This window comes from Stenella coeruleoalba (genome assembly GCF_951394435.1).
Source record: "Stenella coeruleoalba genome assembly, chromosome: 1".
NCBI classification, from domain to species: domain Eukaryota; kingdom Metazoa; phylum Chordata; class Mammalia; order Artiodactyla; family Delphinidae; genus Stenella; species Stenella coeruleoalba.
Genome location: NC_137169.1, coordinates 158,401,490 through 158,427,583, shown reverse-complemented (window position 1 = coordinate 158,427,583; position 26,094 = coordinate 158,401,490). Strand labels below are relative to the sequence as shown.

At 38.7% G+C, this 26,094-nt stretch overlaps 1 protein-coding gene across 17 annotated transcripts in view; it reads left to right on the top strand.

The window, feature by feature from the left end:
• LOC307198387 (uncharacterized protein) overlaps positions 1-26,094 on the top strand; it is a 128,983-nt gene that overhangs the window by 49,678 nt on the left and 53,211 nt on the right. For 16 of the 17 annotated variants that reach the window (XR_013831627.1, XR_013831628.1, XR_013831629.1 and 13 more), the window contains 2 exons: positions 22,115-22,709; positions 24,357-24,445. Coding sequence is in view for 12 of the 17 variants with exons in the window: in XM_079945276.1 (XP_079801402.1) it covers positions 22,512-22,709; positions 24,357-24,445 (287 nt within the window). In the remaining 5 variants the exon portion in view is untranslated. Of the gene's footprint in view, positions 1-22,114; positions 22,710-22,789; positions 24,446-26,094 lie in introns of all 17 variants that reach the window. The other variant, XR_013831631.1, reaches the window with a different exon arrangement.

Sequence of the window (26,094 nt, the reverse complement as noted above, 5' to 3'; positions counted from 1 at the left end):
CTCCTATGATTGTGTTACTGTTGATTTCCCCTTCTATGGCTGTTAGCATTTGCCTTATGTATTGAGGTGCTCCTATTTTAGGTGCATAAATATTTACAATTGTTATATCTCTTCTTGGATCGATCCCTTGATCATTATGTAGTGTCCTGCTTTGTCTCTTGTAATAGTCTTTATTTTAAAGTCTATTTTGTCTGATATGAGAATTGCTATTCCAGCTTTCTTTTGATATCCATTTACATGGAATATCTTTTTCCATGCCCTCACTTTCAATCTGTATGTGTCCCTAGTATGTGTCTGAAGTGGTTCCTTTGTAGACAGCATATATAGGGGTCTTGTTTTTGTGTCCATTCAGCCAGTCTATGTCCTTTGGTTGGAGCATTTAATTCATTTACATTTAAGGTAGTTATTGATATGTATGTTCCTATTCCCATTTTCTTAATTCTTTTAGGTTTGTTATTGGAGGTTTTTTCCTTCTCTTGTGTTTCCTATCTAGAGAATTTCCTTTAGCATTTGTAGTAAAGCTGTTTTTGTGGTGCTGAATTCTCTTAGCCTTGGCTTGTCTGTAAAGGTTTTAATTTCTCTGTCAAATCTGAGTGAGATCCTTGCTGGGTAGAATTATCTTGGTTGTAGATTTTTCCCTTTCATCACTTTGAATATGTCTTGCCACTCCCTTCTGGTTTGCAGAGTTTCTGCTGAAAGGTCAGTTGTTAACCTTATGGGGATTCCCTTGTATGTTATTTGTTGTTTTCCCTTGCTGCTTTTAATATTTTTTCTTTGTATTTAATTTTTGATAGTTTGATTAATATGTGTCTTGGCATGTTTCTCCTTGGATATTTCCTGTATGGCACTGTCTGCGCTTCCTGGACTTGATTGCCTATTTCCTTTCCCATATAAGGGAAGTTTTCAACTGTATTCTCCTCAAATATTTTCTCAGTCCCTTTCTTCTTCTCTTCTTCTTCTGCGACCCCTATAATTCGAATGTTGGTGTGTTTAATGTTGTCTCAGAGGTCTCTGAGACTGTCCTCAATTCTTTTTATTCTTTTCTCTTTATTCTGCTCTGCAGTAGTTATTTCTACTATTTTATCTTCCAGGTCACTTTTCTGTTCTTCTGCCTCAGTTATTCTGCTATTGATTCCTTACAGAGAATTTTTAATTTCATTTATTGTGTTCTTCATCATTGTTTGTTTGCTCTTTAGTTCTTCTAGGTCCTTGTTAAACGTTTATTGTATTTTCTCCATTCTATTTCCAAGCTTTTGGCTCATCTTTACTATGATTACTCTGAGTTCTTTTTCAGGTGGACTGCCTATTTCCTCCTCATTCGTTTGGTCTGGTGGGTTTTTTCTTTTTCCTTCATCTGCTGTGTATTTCTCTGTATTCTCATTTTGTTTAACTTACTGTGTTTGGGGTCTCCTTTTTGCAGGCTGCAGGTTCGTAGTTCCTGCTGTTTTTGGTGTCTGCCCCCATGGCTAAGGTAGGTTCAGTGGGTTGTGTAGGCTTCCTGGTGGATGGGAGTGGTGCCTGTGTTCTGGTGGATGAGGCTGCATCTTGTCTTTCAGGTGGGCAGGACCGCATCCTGTGGTGTGTTTTGGGGTGTCTGTGACCTTATTATGATTTTAGGCAGCCTGTGTGCTAATGGGTGGGTTTATGTTCCTCTCTTGCTAGTTGTTTGGCATAGGGTTTCCAGCACTGTAGCTTGCTGGTCGTTGAGTGGAGCTGGGTGTTAGCGTTTAGATGGAGATCTCTGGGAGAGCTTTCGCCTTTGATATTACGTGGTGCCGGGGCGGGGGGGGGTCTCTCGTGGACCAATGTCCTGAACTTGGCTCTCCTGCCTCAGAGGCACAGGCCTGACACCCTTCAGAGCACCAAGACCCTGTCAGCCACATGGCTCAGAACAAAAGGGAGAAAAAAAGAAAGAAAGAAAGTAAAAAATAAATAAAATAAAGTTATTAAAATAAAAATATTAAAAATTTTATTTAAAATATTAAAAATTTTATTTAAAATATTAAAAATTTTATTAAAAATTAAAAAGTAATTTCAAAAAAGAAAGAAAGAAAGAATAGAGCAGCCAAACCAAAAAAGAAATCCACCAATGATAACAAGCACTATAAACTATACTACAAAGCAAAAAAACAAAAGATGTACAGACAGAACCATAGGACAAATGGTATAAGCAAAGCTATACAGACAAAATCACAGAAAGTCCACCGCCTCAATTTTGGGATGATTCATTGTCTATTCAGGTATTCCACTGCTGGGATAGATTTCCCTTTTTCTTCTTTGTTTGCACAGCTCCTGGCGCTCAGCTTTGGATTTGGCCCCACCTCTGCGTGTAGGTCACCTGAGGGTGTGTTTTCTTCACCCAGGCAATACAGGGTTAAAGGAGCAGCTGCTTTGGGGGCTCTGGCTCACTCAGGCCGGGGGGAGGGTGGGGTATGGAGTGCGGGGCGAGCCTGCCGCAGCAGAGGCCAGCGTGATGTTGCACCAGCCTGAGGCGTGCCGTGCGTTCTCCCGCGGAAGCTGTCCCTGGAATTCGGGACCCTGGCAATGGTGGGCTGCAAAGGCTCCCGGGAGGGGAAGTGTGGACAGTGGCTTGTGCTTTCACACAGGATTCTTGGTGGCTGCAGCAGCAGCCTTAGCATCTTATGCCTGTCTCTGGGGTCCGCGCTGATAGCCGCGGCTCGCGCCCGTCTCTGGAGCTCGTTTCGGCAGTGCTTTATTAATCCCCGCTCCTTGCGCACCCCGAAACAGTGGTGTCTTGCCTCTTAGGCAGATCCAGACATTTTCCTGGACTCCCTCCCAGCTAGCTGTGGCACACTAGCCCCCTTCAGGCTGTGTTCACGCAGCCAACCCCAGTCCTCTCCCTGGGACCTCACCTCTGAAGCCCGAGCCTCAGCTCCCAGCCCCCACCTGCCCTGGCAGGTGAGCAGAGAAGCCTCTGAGGCTGGTGAGTGCTGCTCGGCACCGATCTGTGCGGGATGCTCTCCGCTTTGCCCTTCGCACCCCTGTTGCTGTGCTCTCCTCCGTGTCTCCAAAGCTCCCCCCACCTCCCCCAATGCTCCCTGTCTCTACCAGTGAAGGGGCTTCATAGTGTGTGGAAACTTTTCCTCCTTCACAGCTCCCTTCCAGAGGTGCAGGTCCCATCCGTATTCTTTTGTCTCTGTTTTTTCTTTTGCCCTACCCAAGTACGTGGGGGAGTTTCTTGCCTTTTGGGAAGTCTGAGGTCTTCTGCCAGCGTTCAGTAGGTGTTCTGTAGTTGTTCCGCCTGTAGATGTATTTCTGATGTATTTGTGGGGAGGAAGGTGACCTCCACGTCTCACTCCTCTGCCATCTTGAAGGTTCATTCATATTTTAAATACTCTTCAGAGCACAATTTTTAAACTTTTATTTCTCTAAACATAATTATTTAATAATTAAGAGGTGTCAAAATATTACAGTTGGTTTTTCTTGTCATTCTCTTTGTTTGATCCCATATTGTATCTTGGAGATTTGGGGGCAACTTACATTCTGTAGTAGTGTACAGTATATATGCACAGTGTTTTAAAAATCTGATGTATAAATATTGAGTTTTACTGTCACCTAGATGGCAGATATGTAAAAAATAAATTCATTAAAATATTTCTAATGTCCTGGTTTTAAAATAGGGAGCACTTTCTCAATGTTCATCTCTTCACATAGTCATAAAGTTTCCTACTTTAACAAAAGTCACTTGGTTCTCTGCGCACCAATGAACTTGAATTTACAAGTTCATGCTAATGTGTTCTCTGCTAAAGTTGGGAAATTTTCTTTCTGTGTATCCATTGATATTTCACTATTTATCATGGTGGTGTAAATGCTTGGGTTAGCCTGACCTAAAGGCATCCAAATTCATGGAAATGGGACAATATAATTAAATATCACAATTAATGGGCTTGATGCTCCTATTTCATTCTTCACACAAACATATTAAAAGTAGATTTTTTTTTATTACGTAAGATTTGGTTCTATATATAGTTCAGCCAGAAGTAAAATTATTCCTAAATCACCCTGTCTCCCAACCTAATGCGTCAGCTTCAGCCTGTACACATAATGACAGTCAGACCTTGATTGGCTTTTTTCTCTTCCAACTGGCAGTGTAGACAGCAAACAGGAACCCTGTCTGAGAAGAGTTTGTGTATAGACCCAGAGAAAAATTTTAACATGGCACTGTTGTTTATGTTATGATCAACCAAATTTATTGATCCAGTCATTTATTTATTTGTTCTTACAAAGTCCTGTATTCATCCATCCAGCACATTTCCTGAATACTTACCATGCACCAAATACTGAAACTACAGTAATAAGCAAAACAGACATAGCCCACATAGTCCCGGATTTCATAATTTGGAAAGCACAGCTGGACTAGAGTTACCCTTAGGAAAAATACGTTCAAATATAATTAGATAATCACACAAATATGTGAAATGAATAATAAACATATGATGCTGTAAAAGCAACGAGACCCAGTATTTTCAGGAGGTCAAAGAAAGGCTTTTTTGTGTCAGTGCCATTTGAACTGAGATGGGAAGGACGCATTAACTAAACAATGGCGGTGATGGGGAAAGTAATCACTAGCTATCTGACCTCAGACAGGTTACTTAACCAGTTTATGCGTCAGTTTTCTCATCTATCAAATGACAAGGTTAATAGTACCTACTTTATAGGATCTGGTGAGGATTTGGTAAGAGTTTAGGACTATGTTCACTACATGGGCTCTATGTAAATATTACATATTGTTGTTACATGGCATTTTTACCCATAGCTTGCTAAGTTAGAAACATACTGAAGAAAATAAAAATAATTAAATAATACTGAATGTTGATTTCAGATTTATTCAAAGTAAGATGCAAGTGATAAATAAAACTTTCCACACAAAAAGTCACAATTCAGGTAGGGAGAGAACATGGAAAATGTTGAAAGCGATGAAAATGATGATGTGAACTGCTTACAATAGATGCATTATGAAATGACACCTAGGAAAACTGGAAATCAATGAAGTTGTGTTAATTGCTATTTTTTTTGGAAAGGGAAGATGGATGCTTGCAATAAACTTAAATGAAAGATTTTTAAAAATGGTGCCCTGGGAAGAGAGAGGCACAAAAGCATGCTCATAATTTTGTGGCTTGGGCTGAAGCATTTCTCAAATGTCCTTGAAAGTTTCCAAAGACAGTCTTTCCTCAGGAAAGTATTTCTCTTGTGAGTAAATAATGTTCTTGCCTAGAAATGAAATGCAGTAATATATTACATTGCAAGTGAACTGTTAGCAAGACTGGCAGCAGAAATTCAGAAACAAATGTCGCATTGCAATCTAGAGTTTGAGGCTCTGTATCTGAACTTCCATAACTTCTAAAGGGATGCCCTTTGTATGAAATCAAAATAGTCCAGAGAAGAATTTTGACTTCTCTTTACTTAACTATTAGAAGGATTTATTTGGAATTATTATTGTGTCATGCATGTTCTGCCTTAAATTTTCTGTGGTTGAGTTGCACAATTGATAAGCTAAGGTTTCTTTCCACCATAAAAAGGCTCCTTTTAAGGAGTCCTATAATAATGACATTTAAAATACTTGCTTGCTTTTGAAGAAAGCTTCATGCTTTCCAAAGTGCTTTATAAACGCATTTCTACGAGGCAGGTGGAACATGTCCTGTCAACAGTATTTTACAGAAAAGAAAATGGAGGCTGTAAAGGAAAGCTGCTTGGTCAAGGTCATTCAGTGCGTTAGGCGAGTTTTCATCACAGGAGTACTCACAGTTGAGCAGGGAATCCAGCAGGGAAAGCTTAAGGCTTTAGTCTATCTTTACACAAGTATTTTTGCATAAATGAAAAATTTACCCAAAGTGAAGTGCATTAGGTACCTAGTACTGCCTTCTTGTTCCTTAGAGTCCAGTGAGGGATACAGACTGAGCATATTCTATCCCAATGAAGATAACTTAGATTATTCTGAGGATGATCACTTGGGCTTCAGAATCTGAATTCCAGCTTGACCCCTTACATGAAGGAAGGCTCTTTCAGAGCCTGTTTCTCCATCCCTTAAATGGCAATTTTAATTTTAATGCTCTCTTATATGTTTATTAACTCATTCACTTAACAAAGCCCCTGCTAGATCTCAAGTACTCTGCTAAGAATGGTGAAGCTTTTCTAGGAAGCCAGAAGGCATCCTTCAGTGGATAGCGGAGGTCAAGAGAGGTTAGAGTTAACACTTGAATTTGACAGTGGGAGAAGATGAAAGGTTCACACGGCAAGGGAAAGAGAAAAAGACTATTATACAGGTTAAAGAGCTAGACCTGGAGATATTTGGAGTGACAAAATTTCTGAATTTTGATGTACCATACTTCCTGCCTCAGCTTCCACATCTTGGAAATGGGAATAATGATTAAACATGTTTCACAGTATTCATTTGGTAGAGATTAAATGAGGATTAAATAAGCATGGAAAGTGGCATAGGACAAATTTGATAATTATGTATGAAAGTGTGTATAAATAAAATCAATTGCCATGACCCCTCTTTGTACCAAGTGATCACAGCACGCTTTAATTTTCTAGCTGAGTCTGGATATGGATTCGTAACTTTATTCAAACAGTGTATCAGGCACCACTTAACCTTTGGATTGGCTGGAAATTTTTGCTCCTCTGCTCTAATACAATTTAATTTTAATTTTGGTTTTTAAGTTACATGGGTATAAATAAGAAGAGTGTTAAAGAAATGTATTTCAGATTTTAAATTCAAAAATGTAGAAAAACTTTCTTTTACTATTTTTCATTTTACGTTTGGACCAGCTACTTTTTCTTCTGCACCCAGGCAAAAGGGATTCTGAAGAAAACACTTTAAAATTTTGATTTCATATATAAGATAGTGGGAGCCTCTGCCTGCTTGATTTACATTTGTGCTCACCTTCCACTTTATGCGGGAGGGGGCATACGAATAAAGGAAATTTTTATATGATTTCAAGTTATTTAATTCCTGATATTATATTTATCCATGATAGAGTGTTATGATTTGCCTACAACATCCATCCTTCCTTTTCTTGTACCTTACCTTGTTCAGAGAGGACTTGTGCCTGTTCTGCTTTGAATTTCTCAACCAGTTCAGCTGCTAAAATCACAGGTGAAGCTTAGTTTCTGCTGATTTAATGCACCCAATCGAGATAGAGTTTCTCATTTTATTCAGCAAATATTTACTATGCCTTAAAAAAAGATTTTTAAAAAAATGCATGGTCTTATTTGCTGATGCTGCTGGGAATTAATTAATTAACTAAGTTTTAGGTTCACAGTAAAATTGAGCACAAGGTACAGAGATTTCCCACATATTCCTCTTGTGGGAATGCAATAAATTGGTACAGCCACTGTGGAAAGCAGTACGGAGGTCCCTCAAAAGTTAAAAATAGAATTACCATATGATCCAGTAATCCCACTCCTGGGCATATATCCAGACAAAACTATAATTCAAAAAGATACATGCACCCCAATGTTCGTAGCATCATAGCGGCGTTATTTACGATTGCCAAGACGTGGAAACAACCTGAGTGTCCATCAACAGATCAATGGATAAAGAAGATTATATATATAATTTAAATTTATATATATATATATATATTTACATACATATATATATAAATACTACTCAGCCATAAAAAAGAATGAAATTAATTTTGCCATTTGCAGCAACATGGATGGAGTTGGAGGGCATTATTCTAAGAGAAACAAGTCAGACAGAGAAAGATAAATACTGTATGATATCGCTTATATGTGGAATCTAAGAAATAAACTAGTGAATATAACATAAAAGAAGCAGACTCACAGATATAGAGAACAAACTAGTAATTGCCAGTGGGGGAGGGGGGAAAGGCAATTTAAGAGTTGGAATTGGGGAGTGGGAAGTACAAACTATTGGGTGTAAAGTAGGCTCCAGGATGTATTATACAACGGGGAATATAGCCAATATTTTGTAATACATGGAAAGTAGTCTTTAAAATTGTATAAAAATTTTTTTTTTAAAAAAGATACTTCTTAGCTGATAGAAGCTTTAGAAGTCTACAGAGGCAGATAATTTTAAAATTGCAGCATATAACTTCTGGAGCCTGGCTGACATTCTCATAGGAAGCCGCATGAAAATTACTTTCAAAGGCATTCATCACCTTAGCTTAAAGGAGTCTGTTCCTTCAGTGTGTATTAGTCCATGGTGCATCCTTACTTTGACTTATCTGTGAGGTTCACTTCTCGCCCCCAGGAACAAAACCTGCAGAGGGGCAACTTGTTTGGCTTGGGAGCCTGCCCAATATGAAAAGTTTGCAGGCAAAATCAGAAAGAACAGCTGCAGGAGGAGAGATGAGGGTTGCCGACAGCTAATGATTCAGAAAGCAATTTTCATGAGAGCCTTCTGTTTAACAGGAGGCAGCATGTGCTGGGCAATGGTTTACCATCCACTGCCAAGCTGGTTTCTACACCCTGAGTCCTCATTCCATCAAAACACATGTCCTGAGGGAACGCCCAGCCACCAGCTTCCACTTACCTGAGTTAGCATGACCTGCCATCTAGAATTTCAGAGAGCTTTTCATTTATTAACTCACATGAATCTACTTTATCCTGAGGCTCTGGATACTAGTCCCATGCAAACTGATTTAATAACAAACATTTAAGTGCAAATCCAAGGTCATCTAGATACCATTCTTTGACAGCTTATTGCATATGAGGCACTGCACTGTGCACTTTTTTATACCATATTGGACTTCATAACAGACCTCTGAAGTGGGTGGTTAAGTTTCCTGCCAAGGGATCCATACACAAGAAACAATAATCAGAAAAGACCAAAGTATTATTTATTACTAGTGAGCTAGCCGCTGTTACTTCATTTTGGAATTCTAATTGAGGCTTTCCTTCTCTCTTTCTCTTGCCCCCAAATCACAGATGACTAGGTCATGGGACAAGCTTAAGCTAACATGCCTTGTTCTGTGAATCATAAGCTGAGCTACTGGGACAGAACCTTGTGACACGTTTGTCACTTTCAAATGTAATAATTCTACCCATTACTCCATAAGTGTTCTGGTTACTGACCAATAACATTAACAATTCCTCTTCCAAGAATAGGATGGAGGGGAAAGGCACTGGATCTCCTATGCCTCCCAAACATGTGAAGGCCAAAGCATGGTGGGAGGAGAAGCATATCTCTTTGTAATATGTTTTATTCCCTGTTTTATAGATGTGCATATAGAAGATTAGAAAGGCTGAGTAACTTGTCCATGTCATGTAGCCCATGCTTTTAACTTTTTTTTTTTTTTTCTTTTGCGGTACGCGGGCCCCTCACCGCCGTGGCCTCTCCCGTCGCGGAGCACAGGCTCCGGACGCGCAGGCTCAGCGGCCATGGCTCACGGGCCCAGCCGCTCCGCGGCATGTGGGATCCTCCCAGACCGGGGCACGAACCCGTGTCCCCCGCATCGGCAGGCGGACTCTCAACCACTGCGCCACCAGGGAAGCCCTTTTAACTTTTTTATTATACCACTTATCCTTCTCACCTATCAATTTGCCTTTTATACTGATGTCCTGAGAAACAGACCACTGTATGGTATAGAAACGAACAACCATAAATAAGCTGGAAATGCATTTCTATTTACATTAACTAAGATAGTCACTTGTTTCTTTTACGTGAGGTCCTCCACCTTTTTAGGGACCTGAGTAAACTAACGATGTGCTTCCATTGATTAAACAAGAATTCTCCAATATTCCATAGAAGAATCATACATTTCTTTAAGCCCTATGTATGCTTCTAGGGTTTAGATTCTAAATCAAATAGGTTTCTGTTTTTCATTAAAAAAAAATGAACACAGGATTTCACTTGTAAATTTATTAACTTTTTTTTTTCTGTCTAGCAACAAGCACTGGCTATTGTTGCGTTGGTGGACATAGTAGAGATGGCCATTCAGAAAATCACAAATTTTAGGAACTCTAGCATTCATGTAGCTCAGAACTGTAAGAAGAGACCAGAGGAAGATCAACATGCTTTAAAGTATATTACAAATCAATACTGAAATAGAGCTTAACATATAATTCATCTGGAAAGAAGCTCAGAACATGATTGCCAGTTATTTAATATTCTGGTCAAAGACAATGGAAGCACTATTAAAGTATGGCATTTTGACTGCCATTGGAAAGGTCAGGTTTCAAACAGCAGTGCACTAGTTGTGCTCAAAATGACTAAAGAATGATGAATAATTAAGTGAAGAGGAAATGGGAGACCTGCATTCTAATCTTGTTTTGGCCACTGATGGGAATCATGTGGACTTTAAGCCCATCACACAGTCATTTACCACCTTGGTTTTCTCACCTGTAAAAGGAGGGAGTGACTATAGTTATTTAATAATCCTTGATGATCTTTAGCTGTATGATTCTAGAAGCATCTTGATTTAATACAGTTTGACGATTTATGTCTAAAACTCTAGCAAGCAGAAAAATGTTCTTTTATTTCTAAAATGGACTTGACATTGTGTTAACAGAGCAAATGAAATCTTTTGAGGATTGTTCAAAGAATCACCAACTTAAAATTCATCTCCATTGTTGGTTTTTATTGTCTGTTTAACTTTTACTAGATCTATAATAGTTTTATTTATTTTCCTTTGCACCTGGACTGGCAGCCTGTGTGGTTGGAGAAACACATCACCACTTATTTTAGATACATTGTTATCAGAACCAACTCTGTAATCTTTGCTCTGCCTGTGAATTATTTATTTAATTTGATGTGTTTTTTCCTGGATTCATAGAATTTCCTTTTGTCATGATGCTTCTTTCCATTTATGGGACTGTAAATACAGCTGACTAAACCTCTCTAGTGGCCGAATACATATCAGGTCTTTTGTGTGAAGGATGCTAGCTAATCTTCCCATTCATAGGCTGACTACATTTTTATTCATTTGCTTTTTTTCTACTCACCCCTGACAGTAGTATCTGTGGAATAAATAAAATAATGATACCTACTACTTATTTAAATCGGATCAGAAAACTTGACCTTTTCCTAATTTTTTACATTCGCTAGCTTTTTGGCAATATGCACCCCTATTTTTCTGTGAATCTCAGTTTACCCTCTACATGGGAATAATTATGCCTACCATACAACGTGGTGATCATAAAAGAAATTCTACCCGTCTACTACCATATTGGGGAAAAATATTTGGATTGACTTTTACCAGACTTGGAGGCACATGTTTGCAGTGGCCTGTTTGAAAATACTGACTACATGGGGTACAGTGGGATACTCTGAAGGCACCTTACAGAGGTAGATAATATCTCTCCCAGGGCATCAACACTAAAAGTGAGAAGCATTTTGATTTCTCATCAGGAAAGAAATGTTCTATGATGTTAATGGTTCTTAACTTTTGGTGATTCATTAAAATCTCCTGGGGAGCTTTTGATAATCTTAAAGCCCAGCCTGTAATTTATACCAATTAAATATAAATTTCTGGGGGTTGGACTGAGGCATTGGTATATTTTAAGGTTTGCAGAATGTAATGGTTAATTTTAACTGTCAACTCAACTATATCCTGAGATACACAGATATTTTGCTAAACATTATTTCTGGGTGGGTCTGTGAGGGTGTTCCCAGGTGAGATTAGCATTTGAATTGGTAGATGGAGTAAAGCAGATTTCCCTCCCCAGTGTAGGTGGGCCTCATCCAATCTCTTGAGGGCCCCAAAAGAATAAAAAGTCAGAGGAAAGGAGAATTTGCTCTCTCTGCCTGAGTGTTTGATCTGATCCCCTGCCCTCCGACTGTGGCTTACGTCAGTTCTGAAAACTACAGCCCTGGATTTCCTAGTTTCCAGCTTATATTTAATCTACAATATATTTAATATTTAATATGTTTAATATCAATTACATATGTTAAAGTAATTACATATATTACATTATATTTATTATATATCTCCTATTGGTTTCTCTGGAGTATCCTGACTAATATGGTGCTTCCAATACACTGTAAATATTGAGAACTACTATATATGTTAAAATACTATGGCTAAGGTATTACAAAAGTGGATGCTCTGATAGTGTAGTTCTGCTTCTTAAATGGGCAACTCGATGAGGATAAGCAGCAATGTAAATTATTTTTTTCATTTTAAATGGTGGCCAGTCATATATATATAAACACTTTGGGAGGCTATAAGACACAAATGAAAAGAACTTATAGGATATAAGCACTAAAACCACATCGACTCGCCACTCAGAAGGAATTCTAGGCCCAAGATATAGAAACCTCCATACCTGAATCATTGGAGAAGATGTAGAAAAGACTCTAAAACTATTGAAATTTTCAGAGATCCCTTGTGACCCTTTCGGAGGTCATATCAGGACTCACTGGCCCCTGGGTCTTGTTTTGTAATACAGAGAGGGACCCACAGTTACATAGTAAATTGACACCTGAGACTTGGTTTTTTTTCAGCTAGAAGTGGAAAGGAGAAATATCTTTCACTGAAGCAGAGAGTAGAGGTATAAGTGGGGAAGACAAGGTAAAGAAAGAGAAAAGAAAATAATCCACTTAGAGAAGACTTGCTCTTGGGGCAAGCCCTGGACATATAGTCATTTATATATCCTATTTCAGGATACATTGCATGCTTTACTGTAAGTAATCATTTAATGATTTGTCTTCCACATACTTTGTTTCATTAAAGAGATCCACTTCTGCTGGCATTTTGTTTCATGGGATCCCAGGCCCTTAGCCTAGTCCGTTAGTAAAGTATTTGTGGAATGAATCAGTCAATATGTCCTCAAACTCAGTACCCTTCTCAAATCAGTTACCTGCTTTATACCATAACTGAGATTATATTATCATAGTGTTAGGACTCAAAGGGAAATATGATCTCGATTTTAGAAGTTGATGTCATCTGTTTTATCACCTCATCCAATGTAAGAATTCATGCTATAAAAGTACTGGTAATCTGGCCTCTGTTTGAGCACTCCTCGTATCTTGAATGCTCTACTTGGTGAGTTAAGTCATGCAGCATACGAACAGCTATAATTTCTACAAAGTACTTCCTTATAGTTGCCTTCCTGAAGCATGTCACCCATTGGTCTTAGCTTGACCTGATGGAACTACAGAGAAAAATATTTGAGTTTCAAATACCCATGTTTGCACTTCACATCTTTGTAGTCCATTATCACACAACTGAAGTCTACTTTTCTTCAGGAAAACATCTAATGTTTTTTCCTAAAAATCCTGTGAAAGTATGTCTAGGCCCTTCCCCATCTTGTTTATTGATGTTTGTACTTGCTTTTGTTTTCTAAAATACTCCCAAAAAGGCAATGCTCAGAACTGGATCTAGTGCTTCTGACATGGTCCTTTTGAGACAGAATGAGACAACATATGCAAAAAAGGAAATCTATATTTCTACTAAGTATAATTGTCTAATTCTTATATCATAAAATCTGCATGTGTTTGTTTCAAAAATAAAAATACAGAATAGTATAAATATACAATATTTTATATAATAGAATATAGATATAGAGTAGTATGGAAAAAAAGCCCTGAAGTCATTCAAAATAACCCATTACCCAAAGAAAAGTACTTTCAGATCCATTCATCTCTGCTTTTTATCTCACTATATTGTGTGTATGTTCGTTTGTGTGAACATCACACAAACATACTAACATATACACGTAGTTAACCTAAAAAAAAACTAATGTTTTAAACCCATTTTAAAATTTAATGTAAGCATTGGACATTATTACATAGTTATAAATTTAATTCTGCATCAAAGTTTGCAAACTCTTGGCTGACTAGTTAAATTCAGCCTATAGACATTTTACTTCCTACCCCCCAGTCCCACCCCCGGGCCTGCACAACATCTGAAAAGCCTAGGCATGTTGCAACTTCTCCTGAAAAGTGGACAGTCTGGTGATACTTGGTGTGCAGCCTTACCTGGATGTGAGGGAAGTTGAAGCGCAGGTACATCTGATGCCCTGGGAGGTTTTCTCCAATGAGAGCTTCATCGTCAGGGTTTCCTGTTTGATGCAAACAGCCTTCAAGAACAGCCCCTCCTGGGTGAATTTGTGTTCCCGGAACATGATCATTTTAATAGCTGTAGCTCTAGGCAGTGGCTGTACCACCATTCATTTCATAAACCCCCTTTCGGTAGACCTTAATGTTGGTTCCTTGTTTCTCCTATTATAAATAGTGTTGCAGCAAATATCTTTTTCACCCAGTTGCTTGATAGTCTTATGATGAGCTCCCAGACTAGATGTGGAATTGTGCGGCCAAAGTAGACTTCGAGGTCTCAGAACTTGTTTTAGTCTTTTAAACATCATGAGAACCACAAAAACAGCCTTTATTTTTCACTTGCACTCTGTTAAGCAAACACGTGACCACTCTATATGTAAAAACAATTTTTAAAAATAGAGTTGTTCAAAAATATATAGTAATTAAATTAATATTTTAGGGTAGAAAAATTATAAAATACAGAAAAATGTAAAGGAAAAATATAAATACACTTGCAGAACTCTGAGATAAATATTATCTTTTCCATTTTTGCATTTTCCCACATATATAAGCATATATATTTATATAAACATATATATTTACATATATTTTATACATTATTTAATAAGGCTAAGATATACTGTTTATATAATTTTAATGTCTAGTACCTTTTCACCTAATGTTATCATGACAATTTCCCACATGATCTAATATTCCTCATTTAGAAAATTTTAAAATTATTTAATATTTCAACATATGATATCACTTATTTAAACAATGCCTTATTGTTGGAAACAAATTATTTCCAAGTTTTTCTTTTTTACAAATAGTATTCCAATTAGTGCCATGGTACCTAGATTTCTGTGAAATCCTTAGAATAAATTTCTACACATGTACTCACTAGGTCAAATATCCAACTCGTACAATTTTTTAAAACTATATTCAGACCTTTACATTCACAACTCTATTAAGTATATTGATTTCATTTGTTTTGCTCTTTTGTTTTCACCCTGTTGATAGGTAGGCAGATAGAGAGAGATAGGCATTTCTTTTAATTTAATACGTCTCTCATTGATCTTGTTGCCTCATGTCTCTGCCTCTTCTAAATATTTTTGCACAGTTTTGGCGTTAACTGGGTGTTTTGCCAAAAAGTCAGTTCAGTGCTCCTCAGATAGTTGTTCAATACTGCCCGCCTCTTCAGGTGCTGAAAAAGGAAATTCTAATGATTTGTTAACACTTGTAAATATAGATAAGATTAAGGCCCCAATTTTCTTATGAAAGCTTACTACTTGGGGCTGGTTTCACAGAAATATCATAACATTATATGCAGTCAAGTTGCACTGATATTCCATATGAGGAAACAAAATCTGTGAAAGGATTTAAATATGAAATTATGTAAGTGATAAGTATTATTTATTATTAAGTATAATTAGTAGTTGTCAAGCAGATCCTTTTCTCCCAAAGAGCCACAAATCTTTCAAAATGAATGCTTGCAATTAATAATATTTAGATAGGGGAAAAATGAGTTTTTCTCAGCTTTTCCATCATAGCCGAGATACTGCCAGGCAAACAACTTGATAGAATCAGTGGAAGCTTCAACAGGTGATAGTCTCCTCTTGCTCTCCAATTTATCACTAAATGGCTTTTCTATGGATTGCAATCATTGAAAGGTTTTAATTGTAGCCTTCTGCTATATTTACCATTAGAAAATTTCTTTTTACATGGAGTGTGCTGTTCTAATAAGCAGTGGGTTTTTCACAAACTTGTTTATCATTCACAATGATTAGGTTCCCCCTTATTTGAACTGGTGCATAAAATGCCACTTACGGTTTTTTTTAAATTTTTTAAAATTTATTTAATTTATTATTTTATACAGCAGGTTCTCATTAGTTATCCATTTTATACATAGTAGTGTATATACGTCAATCCCAATCTCCCAATTCATCCCACCACCACCCTCCCCTCGCCACTTTCCCCCCTCGGTGTCCATACATTTGTTCTCTACATCATGTTTTTAAATGATTTTTTCTCTCTGCCTTTCCTGTTAGTGTAACCGGAAGTGGGGTCTAGCTGCTCGCCGCTCAAAAGCAAGTAAAGAGGCAAGGTTGGTGGAAAGGAAAGTTTACTTTGTTTTGGGTGCCAGCGACCAGGGGGTGTGGGAGGGAGGACGCCTGTCCGAAGGCCAACTCCCCGCACCCACCCAATCAGGGGGCAAGAGCTTTTATAGGCGGAGGGAGGGGGGCTACATGCAGAAACAGCACAGTCAGCTCTGACCGTCATCTTGAAATTGGTCATCGGTGGTCTGACCAGTGTCATCTTGATTGTTTTAAGTACAGTTAGTCTTCAGTTCCAGGGTCGGTTGGTTCTCATTTCTTTGAGGCCAGTTCTCAGAATTGTGAATTGTGGCAGCTTATGTCATGCCTACAGTCTGGTCATCAGGTACTTAACTTCTTCACCTAGTGGGGTTTCACACAGCTCACAGGATATGGCTCAGAATATTATCTATAGCCACTGAGGAGGAACTAAAGGTCCTTAACTTTGCTTACTGATTATTATTGTTTTGTCCTGTTTGACTGCTTTTATTTTTTGCTTCTGCATTTTCTCACTTCTCTGATTAAACTTAATTTTTGGGTAAAGTTTTTCCACAGACAAAAAGCAGGCAGAGGACATGGTTAGGGGAAAGGATCATAGGGTCCTGCTCTGTCTCATTAGGAGTCTCATTTAGGTGCATAGTTAATGTCTGCATCGCTTGGCCTCTGCTAGAAAAGGAGTGAGGTGCACAGGACGCCCACGGCCTGCTCAGAAAGCCTACACACATTGGAAAGGGATGGCGGTATCTGCCACACTGTCAACCTGTTCTACTCGGTGTGCTACTGCTGTTATAGCACATGCTGAGCTGTCAATAAAAATCAGTCAAAGCATTCTGTGTAGCCTAGGGAGGTGTGGGAAGAGGGGACATTCCAGTTGCATAAAGATGATGCATCTGGTTGGCAAGAGGGCCCATATTCATGTTAAATCATGTATGGAGCCTCTGTCCTCCTTCCTGGTCCCCGTTACTCATCTGTTCAGGTCTCCCTGCCTCCCTGACCACCTCCCCCATCTTCCCAGCTGCTCATCTCTGTACTTGATTCAGAGTATCTATGAGAGTCGGCCCTGAGCTGCAGGGCCTGATCTCTGCAAAAATGGATTGGTCTGTCATGAGCTGCACAAAACAAAACGAAAATCAGGAAACGAGTGAAAGCATCTGTGAGCTAAAGTGGAATAATTATACCTCGGTACCCTGTTTATAAAGATATATAGCAGGCTTCCTGCCATATTATCACCCAGTAAGTGTACTTTTTTTTTTTTTCCTTTTAGTGAAGAGAGAATGCTTTTATGTCAATCTATTCATGCTTAAGACTCGCAGTGCCTACTGTCTATAGCTGTGAGATACAACTCGGGAAGGATATAGATGGAGTATTTGGCTTCAATAAAGTGGGTGGAGCAGGAAATGGGCCCTACACCTGGCCCTGTTTACGAGTGACTTGTTAAAATGAGCATCTATACCAGGAAAAATTAATCAGCATATGTAACCATAAGGAAGGTGGAAAGTGTTGATCACATACATTGCTCAGGTGCTGTCAGCATATGTAACCATAAGGAAGGTGGAAAGTGTTGATCACATACATTGCTCAGGTGCTGTCAGAGAGATTCCGGGGCTGATGGAGGCTATACAAGCCCTAGCATCAGATGGGAACAACTCTCTCCCCCACAAGCTAGCCCGCTTTCCCCCTTCCTAAAGGCAGGCCCTTACAAATGTGGTGTCTGGGGTGGTCCTCTAATTTTCCCTAATCTGTGTGTGGCTGTGGAATGGGTAACGTGCGAACAAAGTGCAACAAAGGGTAGTGAAAATGACATGAGCTCTGGAGTGAGACAGAACTGCATCCAAATCCCATCCCTATCATTGATTTAGTTACGTAAATTGAACAAGTTCCTTAAATTCTCTGAACTGCAGTTGCCTTGTCTGTGAGGTAGAAATCATGTCAGTCTTTACTGGGTTATTGTATGCATTATAAATAATATATATAAAAGGCCTAGCACAGCACTGACATAAAACAGACACTCAAAGTGGTAACTATTACTATAACTCAGGCAAACTACTCTGCCCAACATAGGCAGTTCTAAAGTGAAACAATATATAATAAAATCTTATTCAGAAGAACTTATAAGTAGGCAGTGGATTGGGTAGCTATATCCTATGGCTAGGTCTCAGTGTATCAATTCATATCCAAGGAGATTCTCAACATGTAGTAGATGCAATGTATTTCCAATTAATATCATCATAAGAACTAAACCTCTGTATTTCTTTGGTTTCTAAGAAATTTTCAACCTTAATAATATGTTAGAGTACTTCTGGGTTTAGCTCTTACTAAATTATAAATGCTATCATTTTATACCTAAGATGCATGGTTCACTCAGTGCAGGTGGGGGAAAACTGAATGTTTTAGACTGGCTAACTCTGGCTTGCTGAAGTTCTGGTACACGGACTAAGTGGTGAAGTCAGTAAAGCTGATGAGGTTTCATTTCTAATTATACTAGGACTAGGTCAAGATGCTAGTTTCCAACTGCATATATCCTTTCTGATGATGATCTTTTTTTTTTTTTTTTTTTTTTTTGCTTGAGTGTAAAGATATTCTTTTCTCTGTATTTTTGAGAAAATATTAGCTTGGCTGTCCCAAGCTAACATATGACGTTATGAAAGAGTGACTTCAGTGACTCAGTGCTTCCCACTTGGTAATTTCTCTCACCCTCAGGAGTAGCCTCAAATGCTAGCTCCCATCAATTACTGGATGCCCCATATTTTCCCAGCATCATTATAATCACTCCTATCAATTCAGCACCTGTAATGAGCCAGGCTGCTTATCCATTTACAACCTTCACTGTTTTATATATATTAGCTCAGTTTGCTACCTCTTGTCCCCCTCAAGCCAATATCAAATGTTTATTAATTAGGTAAAAATGGTATTAACCGCTTACATCAGGAAGGGCAAAAGGGTATCATCTTGAGTGCCCATTTTGAATGAGTGGTAATGTTTGGCAGAAGCACTGAATTAAGAAAAAAATTTAAGCTCTGTCCAGCCTTAGGGGGGAAGAATGCCGTGATTGATTAGCAGTGTCTGCCTTGGTTAAAAGAAAAAAGAATAGAAATAAGTTGAGTGACTTGCAGGACGGAAAGGATGGGGATTCTCGGGCTCAATTTCCTTGCTGCTTATAAGCTTCTTAGAGACACAGGTAATGTTTCAACTTTCCATCATGTTGCCACAGTGTTCATTTCCAAATCATTTATTTCTTCATTCCTCCATTTATTCCTGCTGAGTTCTCCTGGACTCAGAAACTTCACACACTCTATTCCCTTATGTTGAGCCTCACATACTTCCAAGTGGCTTCCAAGTGGCCTCCAAGGGTGGCCTTGTCCTGTTTATCCCGAGAAATTCCCCCAGGTTAATATGTGTCGCAACGTCTTTGTCTTTTATATTATAGAACTTGTATGAATTTGTAATTATTTGTTAGAATGTTTTCTTGTTAATTTACTGTTTCCCTCACTGAACTCTAAATTCCATGAGCCCAAGAACCGCATCTCTCTTTTTGACAAGCCACCTTATTTATACCCAGCACACACCTCTGGGAAAGAGTAGACATTTAATAAATATTTGTTGAAACAGCAAATCCACTAAACTTTGGAGATTCAAACTTAATAAAACATGGATCCTGGCTTCACAGAACTCATATTGTAGTGAAGCAGAAAGTTGATTAAGTAAATGATTATGATGCAATGTGATAAAAGAAACATAGATGTAAGGAAATATCACTGCCTGCCTGGATCAGGGGGCAGGTGTTGGGGACGCATTCTAAAAGTAATGTCAAGATTGAAGAGTAAGGAGTAAAAATGGACCTTTTAAGAAAAATCAGGCGCTGCAACTCGTGCGATTTGAATTTGATATGTTCCACCATTAAAGTTTTTTTTAAATCAAGCAGGGTATATTAACATGCATCTGTAGTATTGCCCTAAAAGCATTTTAAAAGAAATATGGATGTCTTACCTACAGAGGCACACAATTAGGCTTTTCCCTCAAGGTATTCTTAGTGTTAACCCTTTATATTGCTTTTTACTTGATGTACCCACTAATGGTTCTGATCCAGTGGCCTTTATGAAATTTTTGGTCATTTGCAGAAGTGTCAGTGGGGATTATGTGAGCACGAGTCTTTCAGAATTTTAAGTAGAAAATGGCTCAAGCATCTCCTACAGTTAGGGTACATGTGGTTACAGTAGAATAATTTAGAGAAGTGAAATTGGGTTTGTCTCTTTAGGTTTAAATATATGACTTGGGGATAATAAAGGAAAATCATTACTAGCACAACAAGGGATATTTAAAATAAAAGATGGTTTTAGGTACACCACTAACTTTCTTACAGCGTCAATGATAAATTGTTAGGTATTATATTGATGGTAGCAGGCAGTAACATGTCCCTTTGTAGTTGAAGCTTTTTTAAAAAGCTTATTTTTATTTTTTTAACAACTTTATTGGAGTATAATTGCTTTACAATGGTGTGTTAGTTTCTGCTTTATAACAAAGTGAATCAGCTATACACATACATATATCCCCATATCTCCTCCCTCTTGCATCTTCCTCCCTCCCACCCTCCCTATCCCACCCCTCTAAGTGGTCACAGAGCACCGAGCTGATCTCCCTGTGCTATGCAGCTGCTTCCCACTAGCTACCTATTTTACATTTGGTAGTGTATATATGTCCATGCCACTCTCTCACTACGTCCCAGCTTACCCTTCCCCCTCCCCGTGTCCTCAAGTCCATTCTCTACATCTGCGTCTTTATTCCTGTCCTGCCCCTAGGTTCTTCAGAGCCTTTTTTCTTTTTTTAGATTCCATATATATGTGTTAGCGTACAGTATTTGTTTTTCTCTCTCTGACTTACTTCAGTCTGTATGACAGACTCTAGGTCCATCCACCTCACTACAAGTAAAGCAACTTCATTTCTTTTTATGGCTGAGTAATATTCCATTGCATATATGTGCCACATCTTTATCCATTCATCCGTCGATGGACACTTAGGTTGCTAGTTGAAGCTTCTTTTACAAATAAGCTGGGGGGTTTTTTTTGGCTCGATTATATATTTATTCTTTTATAAGGCAGAGAGGAAGAAAGGGAGGGATAGACTAAGAAAGTATGGAGCAAAACATTTCCTTAAATCACATTTAAAATAAGGTAGAGTGTAGTAAAATACAGGAAGGTAGACTGAAAGGCAACAGTAAATTTTTTTAAAGAGCTTTTATAATTATATTACATCACTTGACAGAGCTGTAGTGCTTTGTGTAGACCTTTAAAACTTCCCCCAAACATGTTCATTCACCTTGATTTAATCATGTGCACAGAAGAAATTCCTTGTTGGGTTGGTAAAGCAGAATCATATCCAGGCTCTAGCTAGATCCAAACACTATTGCAGTTCTGTACAAACCTGTGTGGTATGTACAGATAGAAACAATGATATGTAAACCTGTTCCCCTTTGGTACATTGATCATTTCCTAAACTTATTTCACCTGTACCCACCACCCCTCCCACACACACACACACACAAAGCACTAATACCCCTGTAAGATATATTAAATGTGTTGATTTGGATAACTAGAATTTGATCGACAGAATTCCTCCAGCAAGAGGGAGTTTTAGGTAGAATGGAAGAGAAACTCATGGAAACGCTTGAATGGTCCTTTCCTTGATTCCACAAAATGAGTAAAACTGATCGAGGCCCTTTAATATGCAGCATCCATATTGCATTTGTTCTTACATTTTATGCTGTAATTAAATACAGAGTAAAAGTTATTGAGTGAATATTAAGTTTATTGGGTAGCTGAGTTGATAATTGTATTTTATTTTTGTGCATTGGAAATCTATGTACATTTATATTGTAGGAATATGGCAATGCCCCAAGAAAAATGAGAAATTCACTGGTAATTTCCCACCCAAAGAGAGCCATTGTTAACGTTTTAATATTATATACTCTGTGTGTCAGTTTGTTTTTTAGTCAAAAATGGCATCTTATTGCTTGAATTTGCATTTCACTGATTATGTGATAAAAACTCCTTTTTAGGGCTTCCCTGGTGGTGCAGTGGTTGAGAGTCTGCCTGCCGATGGAGGGGACGCGGGTACGTGCCCCGGTCCGGGAAGATCCCACATGCCACATGCCGCGGAAGGGCTGGGCCCGTGAGCCATGGCCGCTGAGCCTGCGCGTCCGCAGCCTTTGCTCCGCAACGGGAGAGTCCACAACAGTGAGAGGCCCGCGTACCGCCAAAAAAAAAAAAAAACCTCCGGTTTAATTTAATTTTTCTTGAGGTAACATTGGTTACCGCCTCTCAGCTCGAAATTCACTCTTTTGTTACTTGCTCTGTGAAAAGTGCTATGGGTCCTTTAAATAGTTTTTCCTTGGCCAGCTCGTGTGATGTTAGGCTTTCCTAATTGATGGCACCTGAGGAAGGTGTTGCTTCGTGATGCCCCGGTGCTTGCTGGGAAGGTTCTTGGTGGCATCTTCAGCACCCACTCACTCCTGCAGCACCGAGGGCGTCCTCAGCCCTGCTCCCGGGGCTCACAACTTCTCCAGTAGTCGGCTTCAGCAGTGCGCAGAGAGAGCAGTGGACAACAGCTTCCGTCAGCATCTTCTATCACGCAGTTTTGGAGTAGCGCCTCAGGTGAGAAATCTCCCCATGCATAGTTTTACTGGAACCCTAGAATGTGGATTTCCAGCAACTTACAGAGGGCATATTTCCAGAAAGTTCCACCGTGAGACACCACAGCAGCTTCTTTACCATCCAGTGAGCCACAGTCATGCCCTTTTCAACCGGGTCTGGACCTCAGTCCTGTGGGCAGGGAGGAGGAGGTCTTCTTTTCAACTGGAGGGTTAGCGGCTCTCCTTATTTCTGCTAACTGTGTGTTTTGGCGTTCTCTTGACTTGTCGCTGGCCATTCCTTCCTTACTCTAATCCTCTTTCATAAATTAATAGTTTTTTCATTACACTTTCCATGCTCAAATTACTGTTTGTTTTTCTTCTGGTTGGACCCAGAATAATAACTAAATAATCTAATATTAGTGTGTTATTGTTTTATTTTAAACCCGTTTTTCACATTTTTTTGTTTCTACATCATTATTTTAATGGTTTCATAGTAGTCCATGTAGTAGTAAATACTTCATGCCTATTGTTATATAGTTTATAATATATGTTTTCATTTTCACAATTGTAGACAATGCTTTAGTGAAAATCTTGGTACATATCCTTTGCTCCTATCCATAATGATTTTCATTAATTCTCAGTCATTTGGACATTTTAGTCGGAGGCAAATGATGAACACACCACGTAAAGTGCTTTATATATTTCCAGGGGAATACTGAACATATTATTTAGTGCCATAGCAAAACATCAGAAAAAAGTGAGGAAATCATGATTTTTATTGTCTTCTGCCAAACTCTCATAGCAAGAATCTGAAAAATCTCTGGTGAAACACAACTGAAACTAGATTTGAGATTGAGCCATTAAATCCCAGTTATCACCAATCACTTCTGGCTGCTTCTGATTAAACACTTTCTTTGTGTTTACGATTGGGGAATCCACCTCATGAAAAGAATGGCAAATGGGAAAGAAGTAAATGATTCAGAATATCTTGGTCGTTCCTGGGAGAGAGTGCTCTGACCAAGCAAACGGTTTACCTGAATGTCTTAAGCAAACTGAGCTTGGCTGATTTCCTGTGCTTACAGAAAAGAACCGCTGTAGCTTCAGCTGGAAACCCTAAGCCAGTGGCTCAGTGGTTGTTTTTTTGACGTGCCTGCATCACAGGTATAAACAATCTGCGATGTTGAGCTAAACATACCTAAACTGCTGACGATCTTTCAGGTTAATTTAAACCAACAGGGAATGATCCTGACTGGCAACAATAGAAGATTCTCTCCCAGCAGGAAGTGCATGGGGGCATCCCTTCTAGATCAGACATGCTTCAGAGACTGCTTCTGGAAGCGGTCATCTTAATTGAATGTTTGTGTCTGAATGTTTGTTGCTCACAGATGTTTCTCACCAATACTGTTGAGCCTTTTGGTGGTCTCTAAAAGAGGCTATGTTAATCTCAGAACAAGGAGATACAACATATATGACGTGTAATCACACTATAATGATAAAAATAGACACATGCCATCATTATTGTCATGGGCATTATCAACAACACAACACAATCACTGTAACTTATTGGGTACCTGTTATGCAGACAACATGTCTCTTGTCCATGGATTAGTGTAGTTAATCCTCACAAAGCTCTTAAGAAGTAAGTACCAATAATATCCCCATTTTACAGATGAAGACACTGAGGAAGAGAAAAGTTAAGAATTTGCCTATGATCTGTTCAGCCAGTACACAAATTACACTGCCCAACTCCAAGATCAGGTGAGTACAATGGCCTGAGCACCATGCTTTACTGCTTCCCACATATTTAGGAGCTAAAGGAAATCAAGTAGTGGACCTTAAAGAAAATCTTCCTCTACCTTCGTTCAACTCTTTTCGCTTTCATTTTGGTGGAGTCTGTGAGAGACTTAATGTATCATGTAGAATTATCAAGTTAAATTACTGCATTTTCCCCCTTAATTGACCATTTTGAACTGAATTGCTTGGATTTATCAGATTTTTTGTAATGCAGTATTACCAGCCTCTTTCCCACCATCACTACACCTGAAAAATAAAATTCACACATATGACATTCTATCATGTGCTTATCCAGAATTAATGCACAAAGCTGCATAAGTAAAAATCTGTGGTTTATGCACAGTTTCTTCCAGGCCAGCTGCTGTGTCTCCCAGTCACCCTAGGGTCTGCAGTTAAGGACCTGCAAGTCTAGAGAAACTGAGAGAGACGTGTTGGCTTGGCCAGTAGATCTTGAGCACCTATAAAGTGCAAGGAGCTGGATCACTGTGGTGGACTTGTCGGGGATTTAAAAATAATAAGACAGCCTAGGAGACAGGCTTTGACACCACTGACAAAAAAACACTTCAATTACCAGGCAGTGAGAAAAGGAGGGACGTGGGTAGACGACCATGTCAGCAGGGTGTGCTGCGTGTGGCCCATCTTCAAGTCTCAGTTGAATTCCGCTGTTCAAATGTGGGCCACTTGTGGGAAATTCTGTACCATGAGGGTTTTGCTTAATGTTTAAAAAGTCTTACAAAAAGATGAATAGGAGACATAGCAGGTGGCAAATCAGAAAGTTGTGTCTTGTAAACAGGGGGAGGTCAATCCAACCTCCAAATCCCAAAATATGTCAATATCCCATAATAGAGAATCACTATCAGGGAACTTGCTGTTTGTTTATTAGTGGCAGCGTGGCATAAAATCAGGATAATTCAGCGTTTAAAATCCCTACTTTGTTTGAATTTATAACTAGTATAAATACTTCTAAGATTATATACATCTAAATTTTTTCTGCAACAAGTTAGACAGGATCACAAATTCACATGATGCTCAAAAGAACACTCAGAAATATTTAATGAAAACCTTCATTCTAGTGATGAGGAAACTCTAGCTCAAATAAGAAGCAAAAAACCATACTCAAGCAAACAAATCTGTAAAAGAGTTGTAATCAGAAATATCCAGTTGTCCTACCTCCTAATTTTGTGATCCATCTGCTTTCACCATCAGTCAAAAAATCTGATTCTTCGAATAAAGAACTTTGGCTTGGCTTTATAGAGTAAGATTAAAAAAAAAGAAAAAACCAAACACTTAGGCAAAGGAACAAACAGCCAAAATTAAGTAAATCTGGGATTTTTTTTAAACCAGCGTTGTCTGCATTGTTATTTTGGGCTCAGAGCGATAGCTTGATGCCACATTTAAATGGAAAGCATTATCTACTCCATATTTATAAATCTTTAGATTCCGCATGTGTCATGAAAAATGTAAGTAAATTTTATAATAGTAAGGTGTGTGGGATTAATTTGTATTCTATGTTGAAAAGCTCCACGGTAGGCAATTAATTCATGAAACACCAGCGATTGCTGCCTTAAGGGCTACATTGCTAGATAAAATTATAGACCTCAAATCTTATTATT